Source organism: Carassius auratus, unplaced genomic scaffold (genome assembly GCF_003368295.1).
Source record: "Carassius auratus strain Wakin unplaced genomic scaffold, ASM336829v1 scaf_tig00011275, whole genome shotgun sequence".
NCBI lineage: Eukaryota > Metazoa > Chordata > Actinopteri > Cypriniformes > Cyprinidae > Carassius > Carassius auratus.
This window is the reverse complement of record NW_020524186.1, coordinates 199,394-222,097: the sequence shown is the minus strand read 5'-3', so window position 1 is coordinate 222,097 and position 22,704 is coordinate 199,394. Positions and strand designations below refer to the sequence as shown.

Here is a 22,704-nt window from a genome sequence, read left to right as displayed (position 1 = left end):
GGAGTTAGACTCGGTGAGTATGACGGCACGTCTCACCAGCGAGCGTGGCCAGTCAGTGCTGAACTGCCTGAGTTCCTTCAGAGGCAGGACAGTGGTACCACTGAAACACTTTCAGAGGCTCCTGGGGCATATGGCATCCGCAGCCGCAGTCACGCCGCTCGGGTTGCTTCATATGAGGCCACTTCAGCACTGGTTACACTCCCGAGTCCCGATATGGGCATGGCGCTGCGGTACACATCGTGTCACCATCACACCGATGTGTCGCCGCCTATTCAGCCCCTGGTCAGACCTTGCCTTTCTACGGGCTGGTGTGCCCTTAGAACAAGTGTCCCGGCACGTTGTTGTCACAACAGATGCCTCCAACTCAGGCTGGGGCGCGGCATGCAATGGGCAGGCAGCTTTAGGGTCCTGGACAGGACCTTGACTGCTTTGGCACATCAACTTCCTGGAATTGCTGGCAGGGCATCTAGCTTTTCGACGGTTTCGTCCGCTGTTGCTGGACAAGCACGTGTTGGTCCGCACGGACAACACTGCGGCTGTTTCGTACATCAACCGACCGGGCGGTCTACTATCACGTAGCATGTCTCAACTCGCCCGCCATTTCCTCCTCTGGAGTCAGGCGTGGCTCAAGTCGCTGCGCGCTGTCCACATCCCGGTGGAGCTCAATCGTGCAGCCGACGCGCTCTCACAACAGCTCACTTTCCCCTGGGAATGGTGACTCCATCCCCAGACGGTCCAGCTGATCTGGAGTCGATTCGGGGAAGCCCAGGTAGACCTGTTTGCTTCCCACGAGTCCTCACACTGCCAGCTGTACTATTACCTGTCCCAGGCCCCACTGGGCACAGATGCACTGGCACACAGCTGGCCTCAGGCTTTACGCAAGTATGCATTTCCCCCAGTGAGCCTGCTCGCACAGACACTGTGCAAGGTCAGGGAGGACGAGGAACAGGTCCTGTTGGTTGCGCCTTACTAGCCCACCCGGACCTGGTTTTCGGAACTCATGCTCCTCGTGACAGCCCCTCCCTGGCGCATCCCCCTGAGGACAGACCTCCTCTCTCAGGGGCTTGGCACCATTTGACACCCGCGTCCAGATCTCTGGAACCTCCACGTGTGGCTTCTAGACGGGACGTGGCAGACCTAAGTGATCGGCCCCCAGCGGTGGTAGACACTATCACTCAGGCTAGAGCCCCTTCTACGAGGCAGGCCTATGCTCTGAAGTGGAGTCTGTTCACGAATTGGTGTTCTTCTCACCGAGAAGACCCCCGGAGATGCCCGGTCAGAGTCGTGCTTTCTTTCCTGCAAGAAAGGTTGGAGCATGGGCTGTCACCCTCCACCCTGAAGGTGTATGTGGCTGCCATTGCAGCCCATCATGATGCAGTGGACGGCCGGTCTCTGGGGAGGCATGACCTGATCGTTAGGTTCCTGAGGGGTGCCAGAAGGTTAAATCCTCCTAGGACACCCCTGATTCCCTCCTGGGACCTCTCTATTGTCCTGGCTGGACTTCATAGGGGTCCCTTTGAGCCGCTGGATTCAGTCAAGCTTAAGTTCCTGTCTCTCAAGACAACGCTCCTGATCGCGCTCACTTCCATCAAGAGGGTCGGGGACCTCCAAGCATTTTCGGTAAGTGAAGAGTGCCTTGTGTTCGGGCCGGCCTACTCTCACGTTGTCCTGAGACCCCGGCCTGGATACGTGCCCAAGGTTCCCGACACTCCCTTCCGAGACCAGGTGGTGAACCTGCAAGCGCTGCCCCTGGAGGAGGCAGATCCAGCCTTGTCGTTGCTGTGCCCCGTAAGAGCGCTTCGCATATACGTGGACCGCACCCAGAGCTTTAGAAGATCTGAGCAGCTCCTGGTCTGCTTTGGAGGTCAGCAGAAGGGGAAGGCTGTCTCTAAGCAGAGGTTGGCCCACTGGATAGTGGATGCCATCGCCTTGGCTTATCATTCCCAAGGCGAGCCGTGCCCCCTGGGGGTGAGGGCCCACTCCACACGGAGTGTGGCCTCCTCCTATGCGCTGGCGCACGGCGCCTCTCTGGCAGACATCGGTTGAGCTGTGGGCTGGGCGACATATGTAGTACCCCTTCCATATGTAGTAGTGCCCCCTGGGCCAGTCCATATCGGTATATCCACATGTCACCTCCCTACGGGTAGGATGTGGTCTCCGTAGCGACCTTTTCCTAAGGCTCGCTTTCCCATTGTCTTGCCAGCTGAAAGAACAAATAGGGAAGATTTGAAGCAGTCTTTCTCTGAAGGTTGAAATCCCTTCCATTAACTTTATGTGGGCAGAACAGCAGCATGGCCTTCTCCAGCAGTGATGTACTCACCCTTTGGCCCCTTCGGTACCAAGGTCAGTGAATTTGCGCTGGGGCTTTGGGAAGGTTACGACCTTAAACGTAGCTTTTGTGGCACGCCAGGGCTTGTCAACAATTGCAGCGCCACAGGGTTGTGACGAGGTTCAGGTTGTGGAGTTTTCCATAGGACCCCATTTGTCGGTCGACATAACTCGTAGTGACCGACAGATAGGGAGCGTCTCGGTTACGTACGTAACCCTTGTTCCCTGATGGAGGGAACGGAGACGTTATGTCCCCATGCCACAACCTTGAACCATTCGCTGTTGCCGGGACAAGTTCTCGGCTCCTCAGCGTAAAACCAAATGAGTGGATGCACCTGTCGCCCTGTTTATACCCGTTGGCACGGGAGTGGCTCAAGTGTGTTAATCCACTAGCCAATTTTCATTGGCGTTTTCTCTTAAATTCAGAGATGATTGGCCTCCCAAGTGAGACCCCATTTGTCGGTCGACATAACGTCTCCGTTCCCTCCATCAGGGAACGAGGGTTACGTACGTAACCAAGACGGTATTTATTCAATACAGTAGCTAAATTAATGAAAAATAAAGCACCAAAAGACGTTGACATTTCCCAATAGGACAGCAGTAATGACTTTATGAACTACTTGAATTCCAAGATCGATACTATTAGAGAGAAAATTGTAACAATGCAGCCATCAGCTACAGTATCACATCAGATCCCCTGAGGAACAATTCTACTCATTCTTTAATAAAGGAGAGGAAGAATTTAATAAATTTGTTAAATCATCTAAACCTACAACACGTTAGATCCTATTCCATCTAAACTAAAAGAGGTGCTTCCAAAAGTCATAGATCCTCTTCTGACTATTATCAGTTTGTCATTGTCATTAGGATATGTCACCAAAATCTTCAAACTGGCCATTATTAAGCCTTTTATGAAAAAAATAAAAAATAAATAAATAACATAACTTGATCCCAAAGATCAAGTTAATTACAGACCGTAATTCATCAGTGAGCTCAGTTGGGCTATTTGAAAGCAATTTTTCCTTCGAAAGCCACGTTTCTTGTACTTGTAAAGCCGTTTAAAGCACTGGCCCAACAGTGAAACAGTGGCTTATGTATACCGATTACATTAAATCAGAAATGATGCTATATATATGCTATAAGTATATATGTATAACTAATGGTGTTCATTTGGGCACATATGTTTATGATGCTATTAAATACAAATGGTAAGCATTAAAAATAAAAAAAATAAAATATATATTAGCATATATAATGAGTTTATAACCTTTCATTAAAATATAAAATGCACCACTTCTCAAGATACTTTCCTTTACCACTGACTTCTACTGTGAACTGAAGAGCTAATTTTTCACAATCTAATAAATTCCCAATGGATAACATCCAGACTTACTCCATTTAAAAAAAAATATATATATCCTGTTTCACTCTAAAATTGAGACATTACAGAAATTAAGAGCTGTAAACAATAGGGCTGTCCTCGACTAAAGATTTTTCTGCTCGACTAGTAGTCATTCATTTGTAGCATTAATTGACTAAATGAATATTTATTAATTGACCATTTAAATCATTATAATAAGCCTTTAATTGCCTACAAAGCCTAATAAGCGCTCAAGCACACATATAATGCTTACCAAAATGCACCGGCAGAAGCAATGATTATGAATGTGTCAGGGAAGAACAGTGTAATGATGAGACAGAGAGATTCGGATCCATGTGCAGAACTTTTAATGAGAATGGTCAGACAGGCAATGATCAGTAACGGCGTCAGGTATGTGGGGATAATCAGAATCGATAACAGGAACAAGCAGATGTCGGGGGCAGGCAGCAGAGAATCAGAGTCGGTATAAACAATCCAAGGTCAGGTACAGAAAGGAAACACAAGGAAAACGCTCGGAAATGTCAGACTGGCTAAACAAGACTTCGCAGTGAGTGAGAGTGAGTGTGCTGCTTATATGTGTGTGTAAATGAGGTGCAGGTGTGGCAAGGAGATTGATTGAGGAATGTGCAGGTGTGGCAGGGTGATTGTGATGCAGAGACTAATGGGAAATGTAGTTAAGGTGTGGTGCAACAGATAAGAGGTGCTAGAGTCCGAGTGACATCTGGTGGTGAGTGTGGAATAGTCCTGATTGGAGTGCCCTCTACAAAAGTTCATGGGCACTCCATGTAATGATCGTGACATAGCCCCCCCACAAAGGAGCGGCTTCCAGACGCTCAAAACAATCTAGGAGGGCGGTGGAGCGGAGGCAGAACAGGGGGAGGGACGGAGGGCCAGGTCCATGAGGAAGTGGAGTGGTCGAGGACTGGGGCAGAGCAGGCAGAACTGGGCCTAACATGGAGATCAGGAGTCTCTCCTGGACCTGACATGGGAAACAAGGGCCCTTCCTTGGCCTGACAGAGGAAACAGGGACCCGCTGTGGGCTTAACTCGGGAACAGGGGTCCACCAAGGCAGAGCAGGTGGCGTGGGAGCCCACCAGAGCGGAGCAGGTTGAGCTGGAGCCCACCAGGGTGGAGCAGACGACCACCACAGCTGAGAAGAGGGGACAGAAGCCCACCAGGGCGGAGCAGAGGACCACCACAGCCGAGATGATGGGGCAGAAGCCCACCAGGGCGGACCAGACGACCACCATAGTTGAACAGACATGACAGAGGCCCACCAGGGCAGAGCAGACGACCACCTCAGTAGAGTTGATGGCACAGGAAAGCAAATCTGGTCAGGTGGGACTGAAACAGTGAACATAAACAGGTTAATAGCGGCCTCCGTGGCCGTGATGAGATGGTAGCTGGCCTCCGTGGCCATGACAGGACAGACGGAGAGTTGGTGTATGGTCCCCGTAGCCCTGACCGGAATGAATGACAGCTCATTGACGGTCTCCCTGGCCGTGATAGGATAGGACGAGAGCTCTGAGTTTTGACGAGGCTCTGGGAGTTCGGCTGAGATGTGACGAAGCTCTGGTAGATCTGTGGTGATTTGACTGGGTTCATGAAGATCAACTGTGACTTGACTGGGTTCATGAAGATCATTGGTGACTTGCCTTGGTTCACGGAGGTTAATGGTGACTTGTCTTGGTTCACGGAGGTTAATGGTGACTTGCCTTGGTTCACGGAGGTTAATGGTGACTTGCCTTGGTTCACGGAGGTTAATGGTGACTTGCCTTGGTTCACGGAGGTTAATGGTGACTAGCCCCGACTCTGGAGGGTCCACTGGGAACTGACTCGACTCTGGAGGGTCCACTGGGAACTGACTCGACTCTGGAGGGTCCACTGGGAACTGACTCGACTCTGAACTGTCTGTGGAAACCTGAGGCGCCTCTGCTTCGGGCACTGCCTCTGGAATGGCCTCAGGCAGCAACTCGGTAACGGCCTCGGGAGCGGCCTTGAGCACCGCCTCGGCCTCTGGAACAGCCTCGGCATCAGGCACCGCCTCGGCCTCCGGAACAGCAACGGGCACCGCCTCGACCTCGGGCACCACCTCGGCCTCCGGAACAGCCTCGAGCACCGCCTCGGCCTTCGGAACAGCATCAGGCACCGCCTCGGCATCGGGTGCCACCTCGGCCTCCGGAACAGCGTCGGGCACCACCTCGACCTCCGGAACAGCCTCGGGCACCGCCTCGGTAATGATCTCTGGGCTTTGAGGAATGCTAGACACCTGTCTACTCCTCCTCCGCCCTCTATGGTGGCGAGTCGGTGGCACCTGGTCTGGAGACTCAGTCGTTGAGTCGGCCATCTTGTGCTGTGGCGCTGGGCTGGCGGCCATCTTGTGCTGTGGCGCTGGGCTGGCGGCCATCTTGTGCTGTGGCGCTGGCGGCCATCTTACAGATAGGAGCTGGATACATTGGAGAAGTAACCTCCTCAACTGTAAAAGGAGAGCCACAAAACTCCAACACAAAGTCAATAAACTGTCCCAGGGTCCAGCTAGGGTCTCCCTCCGGTAAACTCAAGCTTACCCTAGTATCAAGACCACTCCAGAAACAGTCCTTTACCAGTTCCTCATCCCCAGGAAAAAGGTGACTATACTGAATTAATTCCTCCACAAAGAGCTCAATTGGTCTACCATACTGAAAGATGGAGCATAGCACCTTTATAGGGTTGCATGAACTGTTAGCTGATTCCATACCTGGTCTGGGGTTCAAGAAAGCTGCTGGATCCTGGTTTGGCGAAGTCTTCTGTAATGATGAGAAAGAGAGATTCGGATCCATGTGCAGAACTTTTAATGAGAATGGTCAGACAGGCAATGATCAGTAACGGCGTCAGGTATGTGGGGATAATCAGAATCGATAACAGGAACAAGCAGATGTCGGGGGCAGGCAGCAGAGAATCAGAGTCGGTATAAACAATCCAAGGTCAGGTACAGAAGGGAAACACAAGGAAAACGCTCGGACTGGCTAAACAAGACTTCGCAGTGAGTGAGAGTGAGTGTGCTGCTTATATGTGTGTGTAAATGAGGTGCAGGTGTGGCAAGGAGATTGATTGAGGAATGATGTGCAGGTGTGGCAGGGTGATTGTGATGCAGAGACTAATAGGAAATGTAGTTAGGGTGTGGTGCAACAGATAAGAGGTGCTAGAGTCCGAGTGACATCTGGTGGTGAGTGTGGAATAGTCCTGATTGGAGTGCCCTCTACAAAAGTTCATGGGCACTCCATGTAATGATCGTGACAAACAGTAAGGAGGCTGCATTAACTTTTTCAAAAATGTATTAATACACTATTGCTTTCTTTGGTTTTAGATTAAGAGATGACCATGACTTGGCATCTCCGCTGTAGAGATGGCTCCTGCATGCATGTTTCATATAGATTACATAATCTGAGAATTCGTATTTCATTTGAATTGGTTAATTTGAAAGTAGAAATTTCACTCTTTATAGATTTTTTTTTCATATACAAAATTTTGCAGTTCCCTTTCTGTCGGTCACTCTTGACACCACGTTGGTGACCGACGCAAAATGTGATATCGCTTTGACAGACCAATTGACTTCGAGTGTAAACTAAACAACCCAATCCACATTGGCATGCAATTATTGCATCCAGCTCCCGCTGATCACTGCGCGAGTATAAGAAGGCAGCAGGTGAAATGAATAACAGCTTTTCGCTTCGAAGCTGAGCATTAGTATTGTTCTTCTCAACTGTGTCTGCTGTGAACTAAGAGTTCAGAATGCTCTCGGAAGCTTTGTGTGTTGGCGAGATGGCGCTTCAGTTCCTGTGTCGAGTGGATTGCAGACTTCAGGCTGCACTACCCCCTGTCGTGTTGCAAGCGGCCAATTCCCCTGCGTGCCTCAGCACTAAAAGAGCATTTCCTAAAGAGCACATTTTTCTTAAAGAGCTTCACTGGTGCATCTTTGTCATTTCACTCGTGTTTTTCGTGGTTACCTGGCAACGGGTGATGGTCACGATCGCTGCCTCACATGTCTGAGTGTCGAGCACACTGAGGTGGCTTTCATGGATGAGTGGAATCCTCCACCAAGCTGGATGATTGGTTTCTCGGGATGGCCCAAGCTGGATGATTGTTTTCTCAGGGCGGCCCGTGCTGGTTCTCAGTGCCCCACCCCAGTGCCTTTCTTCCGGGAAGTGCATGATGAGCTCACCAAGTCGTGTAAGGCACCTTTTACTGCCAGAAACTGGCCAATGGGCTCCTCCTCCCTCATGACCCTTGATGGTGGTGCAGCGAAGGGGTATCTGGCAATCCTGCCGGTGGAGCGCGCTGTAGCAATGCAATTGTGTCCTAAGTACGGCACTGAAGAACATGCATGATGATGGTCATGATCCAGCGGTTCTGGAAGAACTCAAAACTGCCACTGACCTTGCACTTCGAGCGGTGAAGGTCACCGCGAGTTCTCTGGGTCGTGCGATGTCCACATTAGTGGTCCAGGAGCGCCATCTCTGGCTGTGTCTGGCAGGCATGAGGGATACCGACAAGGTCCGGTTTCTCAATGCCCCTGTGGCCCAGACCGGCCTCATTGGCGAAACAGTCGAGAGCTTTATTCAGCAGTTCTTGGCTCACCAGAAGCAGACTGAGGCGATCCGATACATCCAGCTGCTGACTCCACCTGTCTGCCAGATGCAGTGCCCCAGCCTGCTCGTCACCAAGGGCAGCCAAGCACCGGACCTCACTCATCGCTCGGGAAAAGAGAAAATTCTCGCCAACGCAGAGGATCTCTTTTCTCGGTTGTCTCGGAGTTGGATTCGGTCGAACAGTAAGCACACCTCATAGAGGAGGAACGTGCATGGTCTGTGCTAGCCTGCTTGAATACATTCAAGGGCAGGAAAGCGGTCCAACTGAAACTTTTTCAGAGGCTCCTGGGGCATATGGCGGCTGCAGCAGCTCACCCTGTAACATATGAGACCGCTCTAGCACTGGCTTTATGGCAGAGTCCCGAGGTCGGCGTATAAATGTGCCACTTACCAGGTCCAAGTTACACCGGCCTGTCACCAAATCCTCACCCCGTGGTCAGATATTGCATTTCTCAGGGCAGGGCTGCCCCTAGAGCAGATCTCCAGGGATGGTGTGGTTTACACGGATGCCTCCACCACTGGCTAGGTGGCCACGTACAATATGGATGCAGTCTCGGGGGTTTGGACAGGCCCGCAGCTGCAGTGGCACATCAATTGTCTATAGTTGTTAGCAGTGCACCTTGCCTTGAACCGTCTCAAAGGTCACTTACGAGGCAAGCATGTGCTGGTCCGAACGGACAACAAGGCGACCATTTTGTACATCAACTGGCAAGGTGGTCTGCACTCCCGTTGCATGTCACAACTCGCCCACCACCTCCACCTTTGAGGGTTGTGAGGGCACTTCGTGCCGTTCACATTCCAGGCATTCTCAACCATACAGATGACGAGCTGTGTTGAGCAATGCTCTCGGGGGAATGGTGACTCCATCCCCAGATGGTCCAGCTGATTTGGAGACATTTCAGAGCCACTCAGGTAGACCTGTTTGCTTCTCCAGAGACCGCTCACTGCAATGTTTTCAACTCCCTGACCGAGGGAACTCTCTGCATGGACACGCTGACACATAGTTAGCCGCGGGGCCTACTCAAATTTCCCCAAGTGCGTTTCCCCCAGTGAGCCTTCTCGCACAGACACTGTGCAATGTCTGGGAGGACGAGGAGCAAGTCAGTCGTGACAGCCCCTCCTTGTCCGATTCCTCTGAGGAAGGATCTACTGACTCAGAGACGGGGGACCATTTAGCACCCGCGTCTAGACCTTTGGAAACTCCATGTCTGGTCCCTGGATGGGACGCGGAGGTTCTAGGTGACCTACCCAAGATGTAGTGAACACCATCACTTCGGCAAGATCACCATCTATGAGACATGCTTATTCCCTGAAGTGGAACCTGTTCGTTGAGTGGCGTTCTTCTCTCCAAGAAGACCCTCGAAAATGCCTGATTGCGGCCGTGCTTTCCTTTCTGCAGCAAGGTCTGGATCGAAGGCTGTCTCCCTCCACTCTCAAAGTCCAGGTTGCTGCTATTGCTGCGTACCATGACCCCATGAATGGGAAGTCTTTGGGTAAGCATGACCTCATCGTCAGGTTCCTTAGAGGGGCCAGGAGGTTAAATCCTTCCTGGCCCCCCACTTTACCCTCTTGGGGCCTAACTATAGTGCTTAAATCACTACAGCAGGGCCTATTTGAACTTTTGCATTCAGTTGAGTGCAAGTTTCTTTCATGGAAAACTGCTCCGCTTGCACTGGCCTCCATCAAGATGGTAGGGGACTTGCATGCATTTTCGGTCGACGATTCATGCCTAGAGTTTGGGCCGGCTGACTCCCAGGTAATTCTGAGGCCCCGGCCTGGCTATGTGCCCAAGGTTCCCACTACACCCTTCAAAGACCAAGTGGTGAACCTGCAAGCGCTGCCCCGGAGAAGGCAGACCCAGCCATGGCTTTGCTCTGTCGCGTCTGAGCATTGAGATGCTACGTAGACGGGACACAAAGCTTCAGAACCTCAGACCAGCTCTTTGTCTATTATGGAGGCCGGCAGAAGGGGAATGCCGTCTCTACACAGAGGATGGCCCACTGGATTGTGTGCCCTGCCTGTTCAGGTTACGAGCTCACTCAACTAGAAGTGTTGCATCCTCCTGGGCGCTGGCTTGTGGTGCCACGCTGACAGATATTTGTAGAGCTGCGGGCTAGGCAACCTCTATCATGTTCGCTAGGTTCTATAGCCTTCGTGTAGAGCCGGTTTCCTCCTGTGTTCTCACCTCAAACGGGTAGTGGCACTGAGAGGCCCCGGTTAGTGTCGGCTAGCTTAAACTGCTCCAGAGTGTCTGTACTGTAGACCCTGTTGAGATCCTCCATCACCCTAGGCAGCTGGAAATGGTGGAACATCCGGCGCCAGGCCTTCATGATGAATCTATGAGAACCATGGAAGGCTGGGTTCCATATTAAGACCTAAGCGGTAATTGTATGTGAACAGTCCACGGCCTTAGAGCCCATGTTTCTGAGGCAGACTTCTGCCTTCCCAAGAGGGTTTTAATCACCTCAAATTTCTCCATATACACCTAAACGGATGCTATATGTGTATTTGCTCCCGAGACCTCCTTCGGAAAGGATGGGGCTTCTACAGCATCCCTGTTCAAGCAGAACATGTATGTTTTCCCAGTGTTATCCAATCTCACCCAGTGAGGTAGTGCTTTGACAATGGTGAGTGGAACTACTTGTTCTGAGCCCCGGCCTACACCTAATAGGGGTGCAGGCAACCCGCACAGGGCACCGCAAGGGGCGCAACCCATGGAGCTTTGTAGGGGTCCCATAATTTTAATGCCAATGTGCATTGGCTCATTTAGTTTGCACTCGATGTAGATTGGACTATCGAAGCGATATCCCATTTTGTGTCGGTCACAGACATGGCCTCTCCGTTCCCTCCTTCAGGGAATAAGTGTTACCATACGTAACCCAGACGTTTTGCAATTGTTCACAATGAATAAGATGTAAAGAGCCTCCTGTTTGCTTTTATTATATTAAAAAGCGCCATATTTTGTTGTTATTGTGAGCACACACAAATAAAGATTATTTAAAGATAAAAATGTGTATTACTCGCATCTGTATGAGCAAAAATAGGGGAGTATTTTAAGAGCAAGTGAGCGCACTGACGCCTCCATGAATGTCTGAGGTCAATGAATGATAGGCAAGCGTTTGTATGTAAGGTATTACCCAGTGGTTTGGTGGTGCCTGGAGAAGTGGGTATACTCTTAATTTATGCTCCAATTTTTTTTTTTTTTTTTAAGTGACCCAGCTAATGATGAACACTCTGTGCTAAAAACAGTGACTTGTAAAACTAGTCTTGTATATTTGGTTCACCCCAAAATGGGCCAGTACCCAACCTAGAAATTTTTAATGTTCTAGGAACGTTTTCAGCGGCTAGTTTTATTTTAGTTCCCAGAATGTTATGCTAAAAGTTAGGATAACATTCTCGAAAAACATTCTAAAAATGTCTATTGATAGCATTGTTACAACATTATTCTCTAACATTCTAATAAAGCTTCACATCACACTTGATGTGAACTTACATTACTCAGAAGTCAAAATGTTGGTAGAAAGGGAAAACCCAACCTCTGTTTGGTGTCAAACTCTAGCGTACATAACTCCAAAAACAGTATTACCAACTGCACTTATTATAAACAAGATTTATTTCTGCCATAAGTGTAAAAAAGTTCTTATTGAGATTAACAGAGTTGTTGATGGTTTATTGAAAATAATAGTTTAGTTTGACGTCACCATTATGGTGATCAGTACTTATGAGTCAGTACAGTATCAGTATGAGTCTTTTTCAGTGTATCTGTCCAATTAACAGCTATAACTATATTTGTCATAGCAAAAGCAGTGCGAGAAAACTGTCGTCAGGTAATGTTGGTTACTTGCTGATATTAAAACTTTTTTCACGTAGTGATCTGATCAACTGGTTTTATGTGGAGTTGAATCTATGCTATTAATTCAATATTAGAGACTATAGCAGATGCAGTGCATATTAAGATTCTACAAATTCATGTCAGATTTTGTCTGTTCTTTTTAAATTACATTGTTAATGAACTAGAGACTGCTTAGACACACAGATACCTCAATAATTAGTGTATGAATCTCAACAATGGTGACAAGCTTAATGCCGCAATGCATTCTGGGTGCCACGGATGAGTTTTGCATGATGTAACCAGAATACATTGCAGCATGAAGCATGTCACCATTGTTGAGATTCATACACTAAATCTTGATCTTTTTTTTTTTTTTTTTTTTTTTTTTAAATGCTTGAAATAATCTGCTTTAAATTCAGCTGGGTCCCAGGCACTTGAGCTATTATGCCGTTTTAATAAATAATATGCACTATACATTATATTGGGAGAAAATAGGCAACCAGACCACATGTGTTTTGTATTAATCAATAGCAAGCAACCAGTGTCGTCTAACCACATGTTCTCTTGCTGTTTCTGCTATAATAAAGATTACAGCAGCTAAAGAACATCACTGACAAGTAAGTGTCAAATTGCACAACTAAAGCCAACACTTACCACTATTATGGTGTCATCAAACCAAACTATTACTTTTAAACCGACATCAACATCCAACATCTAAACATATGCTTAAATATTAATTAGAATGTTAGGGGATAATGTTCTAATAATGTTATTAATAAACATTTTTAGAATGTTTTTAGAGAACGTTAACCTATATTTTGAGAGAACGTTCTGGGAACAAAAATAAAACTACACGCTAAAAACATTGTTAGAACAATCTATGGGAATGTTTTTAGAACATTTTTAGAACAAAAAAATTCTAGCTGGGTAGTATTTGCATATTGTCACTTTACTTCTGCTGCTTGACTACACAGAGTAAAAGATCTCTGGCTGGGGTCAAGGATGGAGTGACCGCAATCATCAAACACATTTCAAAGGAGGGTTTAGGGAATTGTGTTTTTTTTTTTGTTTTTTTTTCTTACATGCTAATAGATTAGCTATTCATGTGGTGGACTGTCATGATTTTACCTAATGCAGGACACTAATGAATGATGTGCATCGGAGAGGATTTAGAAGTGGTTATAGACAAAGCTGACTCATAAAGAAGTGGGTATGCGCCTTACACTTGCGTATACCCTCAACTACATCACTGGTATTACCATAGACCAGCCTTTCTGTTCTTCATGGACTGCATGACTTTGCCAGTGTATTTTATTTGATTTTTTTCTCAGACTAAACGACTAATAACATTTTGTTTGACCACGCCTCTTCTGATCGACTAACTGTTAGTCGACTATTTGGGACAGCCCTGGTAAACAGAGTGACATTTTAAAGTGATTATGGTAATAAGTCTCACCGTTGTAGTTTTCACCCTGCCGCTGGGCTGTGTACAAGTCCAGCCTGATTTATTTACTAACAGGTCACAGCCTTCATCCTCTAGACAGGGCACCATGTCACACCACTGCTTGGTCTTCACAATACGAGCTGTGAATCAAGACCAGAGAAAAGGTTAAGATGATATGATCAAGAAGGAAGTAAAAAACACAGAAAACACACACACACACACACACAAAGACATTTGTGGTTTACTGTACAAACTGTATTTTCTATCAACCTACACTAACCCTACACCTTAACCCACCCTAGAAAGAAAACTACTGGCAATATTTGAATTTCATAAAACATCGTTCTGTTTGTTTTTTAAGCCACAGGAAGTGTCCTCATAAACCATATGTATCAGTACACACACACACACACACACACAACCCCCCCCCCCCCCCAAAGAAAAAACATAAAATAAAATAAAATATTTGTACACTTGAGAATGCATGAATGTGTTTGCATTAGATGACAAAATTTCGAACCAATTGGAATTTATTTTAAATACATACAGCACAGGCACTCTTCTAAAGAAAAAAAATCCACAAAATAAAGTTTGTTAGTTTGGAAATGATAGTCAACCATATATAATGTTTACATTTAAGACGAAGTATAGTGACACTTTCTGCTTGATAAACAAACATGTCCATAATTATTGTGATGAACTAACTAACTGCTAACTGACATCAAACATCGACTAAACATCACCTATTGGTAATCATACTACACTAAATACAATGCCACTATAGCTGAACCTCTTAAGACTGAATGCATTACTTTCAATTGATACCATTTATAGTAAGTTAGCTACAAGCATGTGTCAAAAGATTTAACTTTTCACCCCATCAGAACTGTCCCCGCCTGTCAAGTATAAAAGAGGTTACTGTAACACACTGAACTAGTGTTTTGTATGAAATAACATGATGTCACTTCTACTCGTAGGAGAAAGACATTATCCTGTGGAAGAATTTTACATAAGCATGAGATAGTAAAAATAGTTTAGCATTCGAAAGTATTCGAATAAGAAAAAAAAATAAGAAATAATAATAATAATAATAAAGAGATTAAAGGTTTGTCAGAGATTTCTCACGCAGATGGATTTATATAAAAGTAGGCCACTTTAACATACCTGCATTAGCATTAGTCCCTTGGGAGAGACAGTGACAGTTTCTATATTAAATGACAATACAATGGCCATTGGTTTAGAAACTTATATTTCAAACTTTACATGAAATGTAATGTACTCTGTTATGTAAGTGCAATATATAAATACACATGCAACGTTTACTTTATTTACATTGTAACTTTACTATAACTGTTACAATGACAATGTTTATTTTTATTATTATTATTTATTTTTTTTAGATCCCACAATAAGTAAAAACCTGTCAGGTTACAGTTTTTCAATAATTTGCCTCTATATGTTAAGCAGGCCCAAGCACTTGCTATTTTTAAAATCCATTCTTAAGACTTATTTTTATGCTCTGGCATTTAACGCCATATGAGAGCTGTTTGTATATTTGTTATTGTTTGTTATTGTTGTTATGTGTAAAATGGTTTTACTTTGATTATGACTGTTCCTTAAAGGCTAAGATTGTGTTGGATGAACAGCACTTTGGAAAACAATAGTTGTTTTAAAAAAGTGCTCTATAAATAAATATATTTTGATTTGATTTGGTGAATATTCAAAGTTGGAAGATTATTCAGTTAAGTTGTTGTTCTGTATACCTTTTGATTGCCTTTTGATTGACCAAACTACAGATCCCAGCATACGCTATCTTATTACATTAAAACACAACATGCCAGCTCTATTTCTTGACTTAATAAATCATATATGTCAAGGGAGTGTATTACAATGTCTATTTTTCTACATAGTTTTACTATGATTAGGCTGCTGATGTAAAGCATCTCTTAGAGCAATATTTAGAGGGATAAAGAGAATTAGAGTACTCAGACCAAATGGTAATTACCTGCTGATTTTCTTTTTCTTTTCATATTTTATTTGTATTATTATTATTATTATTATTATTATTATTATTATTATTTATTTTATTATTTATTTTATTATTATTTTATTTTTTTGGGTGAATTTCAGAAGCCACAACGAGACAAAAGGGGGCGCAATCAGGCCTAATTGTAGGTGTAATGGAGGAATACAGCGAATCTGTGATCAAGAGAGCTGAGTGGAATTAAGACATTTGCTTCAGTGCCACTCAAATGTTGGTATGTATAGGATAGTTATAATTTTAAACAACTACTATAACAACCACAAAGTACACTGAATAGATCAATGATAACAAGCATGCTACTTATTGAAACTTTATTTCAATTAAGTTTCACTTACTATAATTTTAAAAGACATACAGTATATTTTGTATTCTGCACAATATTTAGTAACTAGTATTCCATCTTGAACATAGCCAGAACCTTAACTTGCAAACAGATTTATTAAATACAAAATTAAAGTTTTAATCTTCTCAGATGAAAACTACAAACCAAATGACAGCAATGTTACAAACTGTACAATCTGGAATGCTTACCATCTGGAATAATAATGCTGCATAATGTGTTTTTATTAATTTATATATATATATATATATATATATATATATATATATATATATATATATATATATATATATATATATATATATATATATATATATATATACAATTTTTATTTATTTTTTTAATATCAAATATTAAGTATATATCATGCACTATGCAGTATCTGAACAAAATCTCTGTTCTTGGATGTCAGTGCCTTAATTACAACATTACCTGGCCCGGAAACTCATGCAGAATTTATAATGGAGCACAGTGTGATCATTTTAATACTGTAATTTGTCCTCCTAGGCAGTCTGATTCAGTGTTAGCAACGATTATTAATCCAGTTATACATAAAAGGAAAGGACACCTGCTAAAACCCACCCAGACTGAAATTATTTTCAGAAACAGGGTGCATGTAATCACTGTGCACATAATCTGATGTTATACATTATTGACAAGCTAGTCTTGTCAGTTAATTTGAGCTACTGCAACATTTTAATCAATTTCATCCAGGGTCAGCACTTCCACAAGGGGCTGTTCAAACTTCCAGACACTTTCCACCACTGCGTAGTCACTCTCCAGGTGTGAGTGGAAGAATTCAAGGACGACTCTACGTTATAAAATAAAAACAACCTGTATGTAATCTGCCTCTGGGATGGGGCTAGACGCACAGTTCATCTGGAGGCGATAAGAGAAGGTATAACATCATAACACCCACACTGGGACACTCATCTTGTTGAAATGCTTTATCACACTCATGTCAACAGCCAGGAACCCTGGGTAATAAATCTTACCTAATGCTGTAGAGAAGCAAGGTCTGGCAGGAGAGAGCAGATATACAGGAGGGCAAGAGTTTAGCCAGATCTGATAGTAGCTATGCATTTTAAAATGTGTAGAATCTAGGTATAGCCATCTGATGCAACGGTGTATATATATATATATATATATATATATATATATATATATATATATATATATATATATATATATATATATATATACACACACAGATTAGATGTAAGGACTGATTATTATAAATTTGATTCATGATATGATGCTTTAACGCAATTTGGTTCTGTCAGATTGTTTTGTACCTTGCTAGAAAATTTAGGAATATTGTCACATAATGTATTGACCAAATCTATTGATACAGTCTATAGGTCCTTTTAAATTACATTTATGCTAAATTAATTCACAAAATATATATGCTGTAATATGGCACCTTGGAGCACTTAATTCACAACATAATTTCTGCTTAATAAAGTTATTATTAACAGCTTATTTGACCCTTAATTAGATGTCTAGTTTTATTCAAAGACACAATGCCTCCATGCTCCAGTGGTCGTGTCCAGTCTCGGGTCCCTATGTCTTGCTCTGGTGACAGGCATGTGCATGTTCTTCATGTCCCTGGCTGGGTGCCCATCCTCTCTTACGCATTAAAATTCGCAGCAGCACTGCTGTGCAGTAATGACAGACCCTTTTAAGCAAATTTAGAGTGTCTTCATTTTTGCACAGGCGTTTCCAACATGGCATGCCATTGTCAGTTCATTATCCTCTCCTTGTGGGTCACTGCTTTGTTTTCTCTCTTTTTTCTCTTTACCATTGTATGATGTTTGAAAAAGAAAAATTATACAATTATTATTATTTTTTTTCAAACTCATACTCATTGGCCTTTTGCTGTGAGAGTAAGTGAGTTTTGTGTTTCGTTTTCTGCCATTCCCACACAAGGTTGTAACACAAACGAGATCTAACAAATGTAAAGGGCATATATTAACCATATATGCTGTTTATATTGCTTGTAATTGGGATGAAGTAAACATCTGTTGTGTATTTTAACATATCATTTTTAATTGTGTTTGAAAGGCTAATGTGTATCAATGCAGAAATAAAGAAATCAGTTGCTAGTCAAAATTGTCAAACCCTTGCTCACTAATCCCATCATGCCACAAATTGTTCAGTGTCTCTAAAATCATCTTGTCATCGCTTTTAACAATACAATACGTTTCTCGTATATACAAATCCTTCCCTACATATTACACTCATAACAGTAAAATGTTACATTACAAAACAAAAGCAGGTTACAAAAGTAAAAGAGCCCACCACCAAATCTATAATATTCTAGTCTTTAGGTACCTGTTTCAGTCTAAGTCATTTGTTTACTTATTTTACTGTCTGGCAGGTAACAATTTTAAATCTGATTGCATAGAAAAGTAAAGAGCAATTTTCTGAATCCTTGCATTAGCAAACACCAGGAATTAAAAGGAGATGAGTAATTTTGTTTGGATTTTGTCTTAAAATTGGACTGTACAATTTGGGTTGGATACAGATTCTTGGATTCCTATTGGATTTAATATATATATATATATATATATATATATATATATATATATATATATATATATATATATATATATAATATAAAACTGATATAAAAAATAAAAAAGAGCTGAAATCTCAAATGGAGATGCAGCATTTGTTATTTAATCAACCTTCCTATGCACATTCACATTCATTTTTGTCTGGGATAAAATTTGTTATTGTTTACAGATCCTCGTTATGTACGGAGGGGACAGTGTATTTATCCTCACTGCTGTTTGGTAAATGCCAGGCTGAACCCTAATTGGCAGGCATATTTGGCACAGCACTATTTGCCGAGACTTTCTGTCTGTTTGGTTGCGCTGTGGGGCCGTGTGGACTGGTGCTTGCAGCCCGGCATCTGCAAACCTCACCCTGAGTGATATCATGGACTCACAGATGCGTGCTGACATTTCCCCCCTACAGCAGGAGTAGCTGTGAGCCAACGGTGGAAATGTCAACCCCTACATGGGCGATGCGGAAAGAAATCATTTAAAAGTCTGACGGTACGAAGCATAATTGCTATGAGAAAACCAAATGTTAATATCTTCCAGTTGTTTTTTTTTTCATTTATCTTGTTAATATTATAATGAAAATTATTACTAAATTATTTTGTGATTATGATTCTCTCTCTCTCTCTCTCTCTCTCTCTCGTGCAGTCTAATGTTTATCTGCACTAAGATGCTGACTATTTTACAGCTATATCCTGGATCAATTTACTTGTAGTAATTCAATAGCAGCACCCTGTGGTAATGTAAGTGCAGCTATATGATCTCTGTTGAAGGCTTGGTAGCACTGAAATTGTTTTAAAGGAGTCTGTTATTATTAAAGAAAAGTAATAATGTCTAGTTCATAAAAGTGCCCTGTGGCACACACCGTTTTTGTGCTTTTAAAGGGAACAAACAGACATGCACACCCATTAATTCACATATTTGGACTGGAAACATTAATACACATGCATGGTGAACATCTTTTTACTTATTTACTTTACCTGACCCTCTTTTCTTTTCTTTTCTTTTCTTTTCTTTTCTTTTCTTTTCTTTCTACAGTCGTTAAATAATAATAAAAAAGGAGTAAGAAAAAAAAAGAGTAGAAAAGGGTTTCTAGAATCTTACTGTTGCACACAATGTTCTTTATAGAAATGTTTATCTCATTCAAATTAATTTCTCCATGAAGCATCAAAATAAATGATAGTGGAACTCTTAAATTATACAATTTCACAAATAATGCAACAAAAATAAACATTTTAATGGAGTAAGAGTAAAAGTCTACATTTTGAATCTGTCCTATGCCCTCTTTTTTTCTGCCATATGCAGATCATTTTTAAATCTACCTTGTGACCCCATGTCCATGCACATTTCACAGCTCAATTCACACATTACTGAGGTGTAAACAGCACACATTCACACATCTCCTGTATTGCAGAGCACTACTGGCTATACACTCGCATAAAGTAGACATTTCCTGTGATTTATAAATTCCTGATTTCTTTGGCTTGAAAATGTAAAGATTGTAGATTTATGATTTTAATTTACATTTGCACAAATATTTAGATAAGTAATTACATATTATCTGGCTATGTTTATTTAGATGTATTCACGTCATAACTGTGTTTTAGCATTAGTATTCATTTAAGTATTCATATATGAAATGTTATCTTTAATAAATTATGAATGTATTTATATCAATATTTATAGACTATGTTATTCACCTTAATCAACAATTTATTTATCAATGTAGCTAATCAATTAAAAATATTATTTATTTTTATAATTGTTAAGAATATTCCTCCAGCTGTTTTGTAAACTTTATGGTGTTGCTGCTCAATTTAATACCAATATACTAAACTGCATAAAAATGTTCTTCTAAAGGTCTCTATTCGGTTTCATGCTCTGTTTGTGTCCCACCTGCACTACAAGTTCTGAAGATAGAGAATGGACCGAACTGGTCTCATATAGGCCCCTGTGGTCTTGACCCAGTTAAGATGTTATGTGACTGATGACCTAGGCTCAGACTTACAGACAGTCTTTATTGAAACAATAAATGAGTGTGGCTTGCTGCTGCAGGGAAAGAGAGAGCATCATATATGTATTTAGAGTGATGCTTTGCTAAGCCTTTCTGTCGGATCTATGTTCTCTGATATGCATGCATTATTGCATCAGGCCACAATCCCTCTTCTTGAAAATGTGCTGAGCTTCCAGATAAGAATCTGCCCCTTAACTCTGACCCTATTCCCCTGCCTTTATTTTTATTTTCACTGTTAGGTTTAAAGGACCATTCCCTGCTAAAAAGATCATCCCAAACAGCCTAAGGTGGTCCAGTAGTCTTGTTGAACTGGTCTTTAAGTTGGTGTACTTGGCCTCCCACAAAACAAAATAAATTCACATGAGAAGCAACATTGTGTATGTATATATATATATCTTTTTTTTTAATATACAAACATTTACAAGAAAAAAACATAAAAATCATACAATTTACACTCTACGCATGAAAATAGTAGTTTACAGCAATCTTAAACACTAAAGAAATGGTGGATTAATACATCACTTGACTTGTCAGGATCATAGCCCACAATCAAAAGTTAATCACCATAATTGGATATGCCCCACACACATAATGACATTTCATAATTATCTGTAGTGCCGATGAATCTGTGCACTTAGTGTTGAGCAAGCTAGCTAATGTCAGGCTATAATTAAACGGCTGGGAATTTTACCTCAACATTTAGGGGAAATCAGTTTGAGTCGTAAAGGTTACTAGTTATGTCGTAATGTTTGTTGAGGAATTCCAGTCTCCTTTTGATCTGATAGTAGGCACTTTAAACAGATTTCATATAATGTTTGAATAAAATATGATTATATATATATAAAAAATCATATTTTATTCAAACATTATATGAAATATGTTTAAAGTGCCTATTATTCAAGCTACATAAGGCCTAAATAAACTTGAAACTACACGTTTTTCAGACAGTGTTCTGACAAGCATGTATTTTTATTATTTTTAGAATTATGATTATTATTTTTATTATTTAAAAAATAGTTATTAATTAGTTCCCACTGCTGGCCCAAAAATAATTGTGTTTTAATAAACAAGGGTTTCTCTTGGTAATGTCTTTACAGGATACCATTTTGTAGAGCAGAGTTTACCAAACTTGAACTTTGAAATTCACATGAGCTTGCACTTCCTACCTCCCACATTCGCATGCATATTCATAGAAATATATGCATGTGACCATCCCTTAAAACATGACAGAGAACTTAATTCAGTATTTACTAGGGATGTCCAGATCCAATCACGTGATCGGAAATCAGGCCCGATCGCATGGTTTCAGAATCGATCGGAATCGGACGTTACCTCCCTAACAGGACTCGGATATATATATATATATATATATATATATATATATAAATATATTCTCATTATTTTTTAACACATCTTTAGTTATGCGGTGGCACAGAGTTAGACCCTTTTGACTCCACACAGAAACAGCAACGTGTACAGCATGACATCACTTTGTTTTCAAGAGCTGGTGTAAATAAATATAGATTCAAATTCAAAGAGACAGGATAGTCTGCACAAGACTTGATATTTCATTCGGACCCAGAATACAGCGAGATGAACATCACGGAGCGCTAAACTCTCATGCAGTGTGTGTTTCATTCATACAATATGAAACACAATAAATTGTTTTTCAAGTCATCTCCAGCAGGTGATAAATAAAGTATATGAACAATGCAGTGCTAATTAACATAGCATTTATTACAGTATAGAAACTATTCTGCATTATTATGTGTTAAACAGTGTTTGTAGTAAATAAACAAATCATTATTATTTGTTATTGTCCAGTATTTATAGATTTCTAAGCCAATTAAATGCCAGAAAATAAGAGAACAAATAAAGTTGCCTATACTACCTTTAAGAAGTATTTGAACAGTAAGCTTGTTAAGGTTTTTTTTTTTTTTTTTTTTAAAGAAGTCTCTTCTGTTTACCAAGCCTGCATTTATTTGATCCAAAGTGCAGCAAACAGTACAGTTTGTAACTATTTTTACTAGCCTATTTAAAATAGCTGTTTTATATATGAATATATTTCAAAATGCAATTTATTGAACATCCTGGATCTGTTTTTTCGCTCTTCTTTATTCTTTTTT

General features: G+C 42.0%; 1 protein-coding gene across 3 annotated transcripts in view; it reads right to left on the bottom strand.

The window, feature by feature from the left end:
* LOC113073041 (protein FAM19A5-like) overlaps positions 1-22,704 on the bottom strand; it is a 169,216-nt gene that overhangs the window by 30,020 nt on the left and 116,492 nt on the right. For all 3 annotated transcript variants that reach the window (XM_026245912.1, XM_026245915.1, XM_026245913.1), the window contains exon 3: positions 13,626-13,753. In XM_026245912.1, the coding sequence (XP_026101697.1) occupies positions 13,626-13,753 (128 nt within the window). The remainder of the gene's footprint in view (positions 1-13,625; positions 13,754-22,704) is intronic.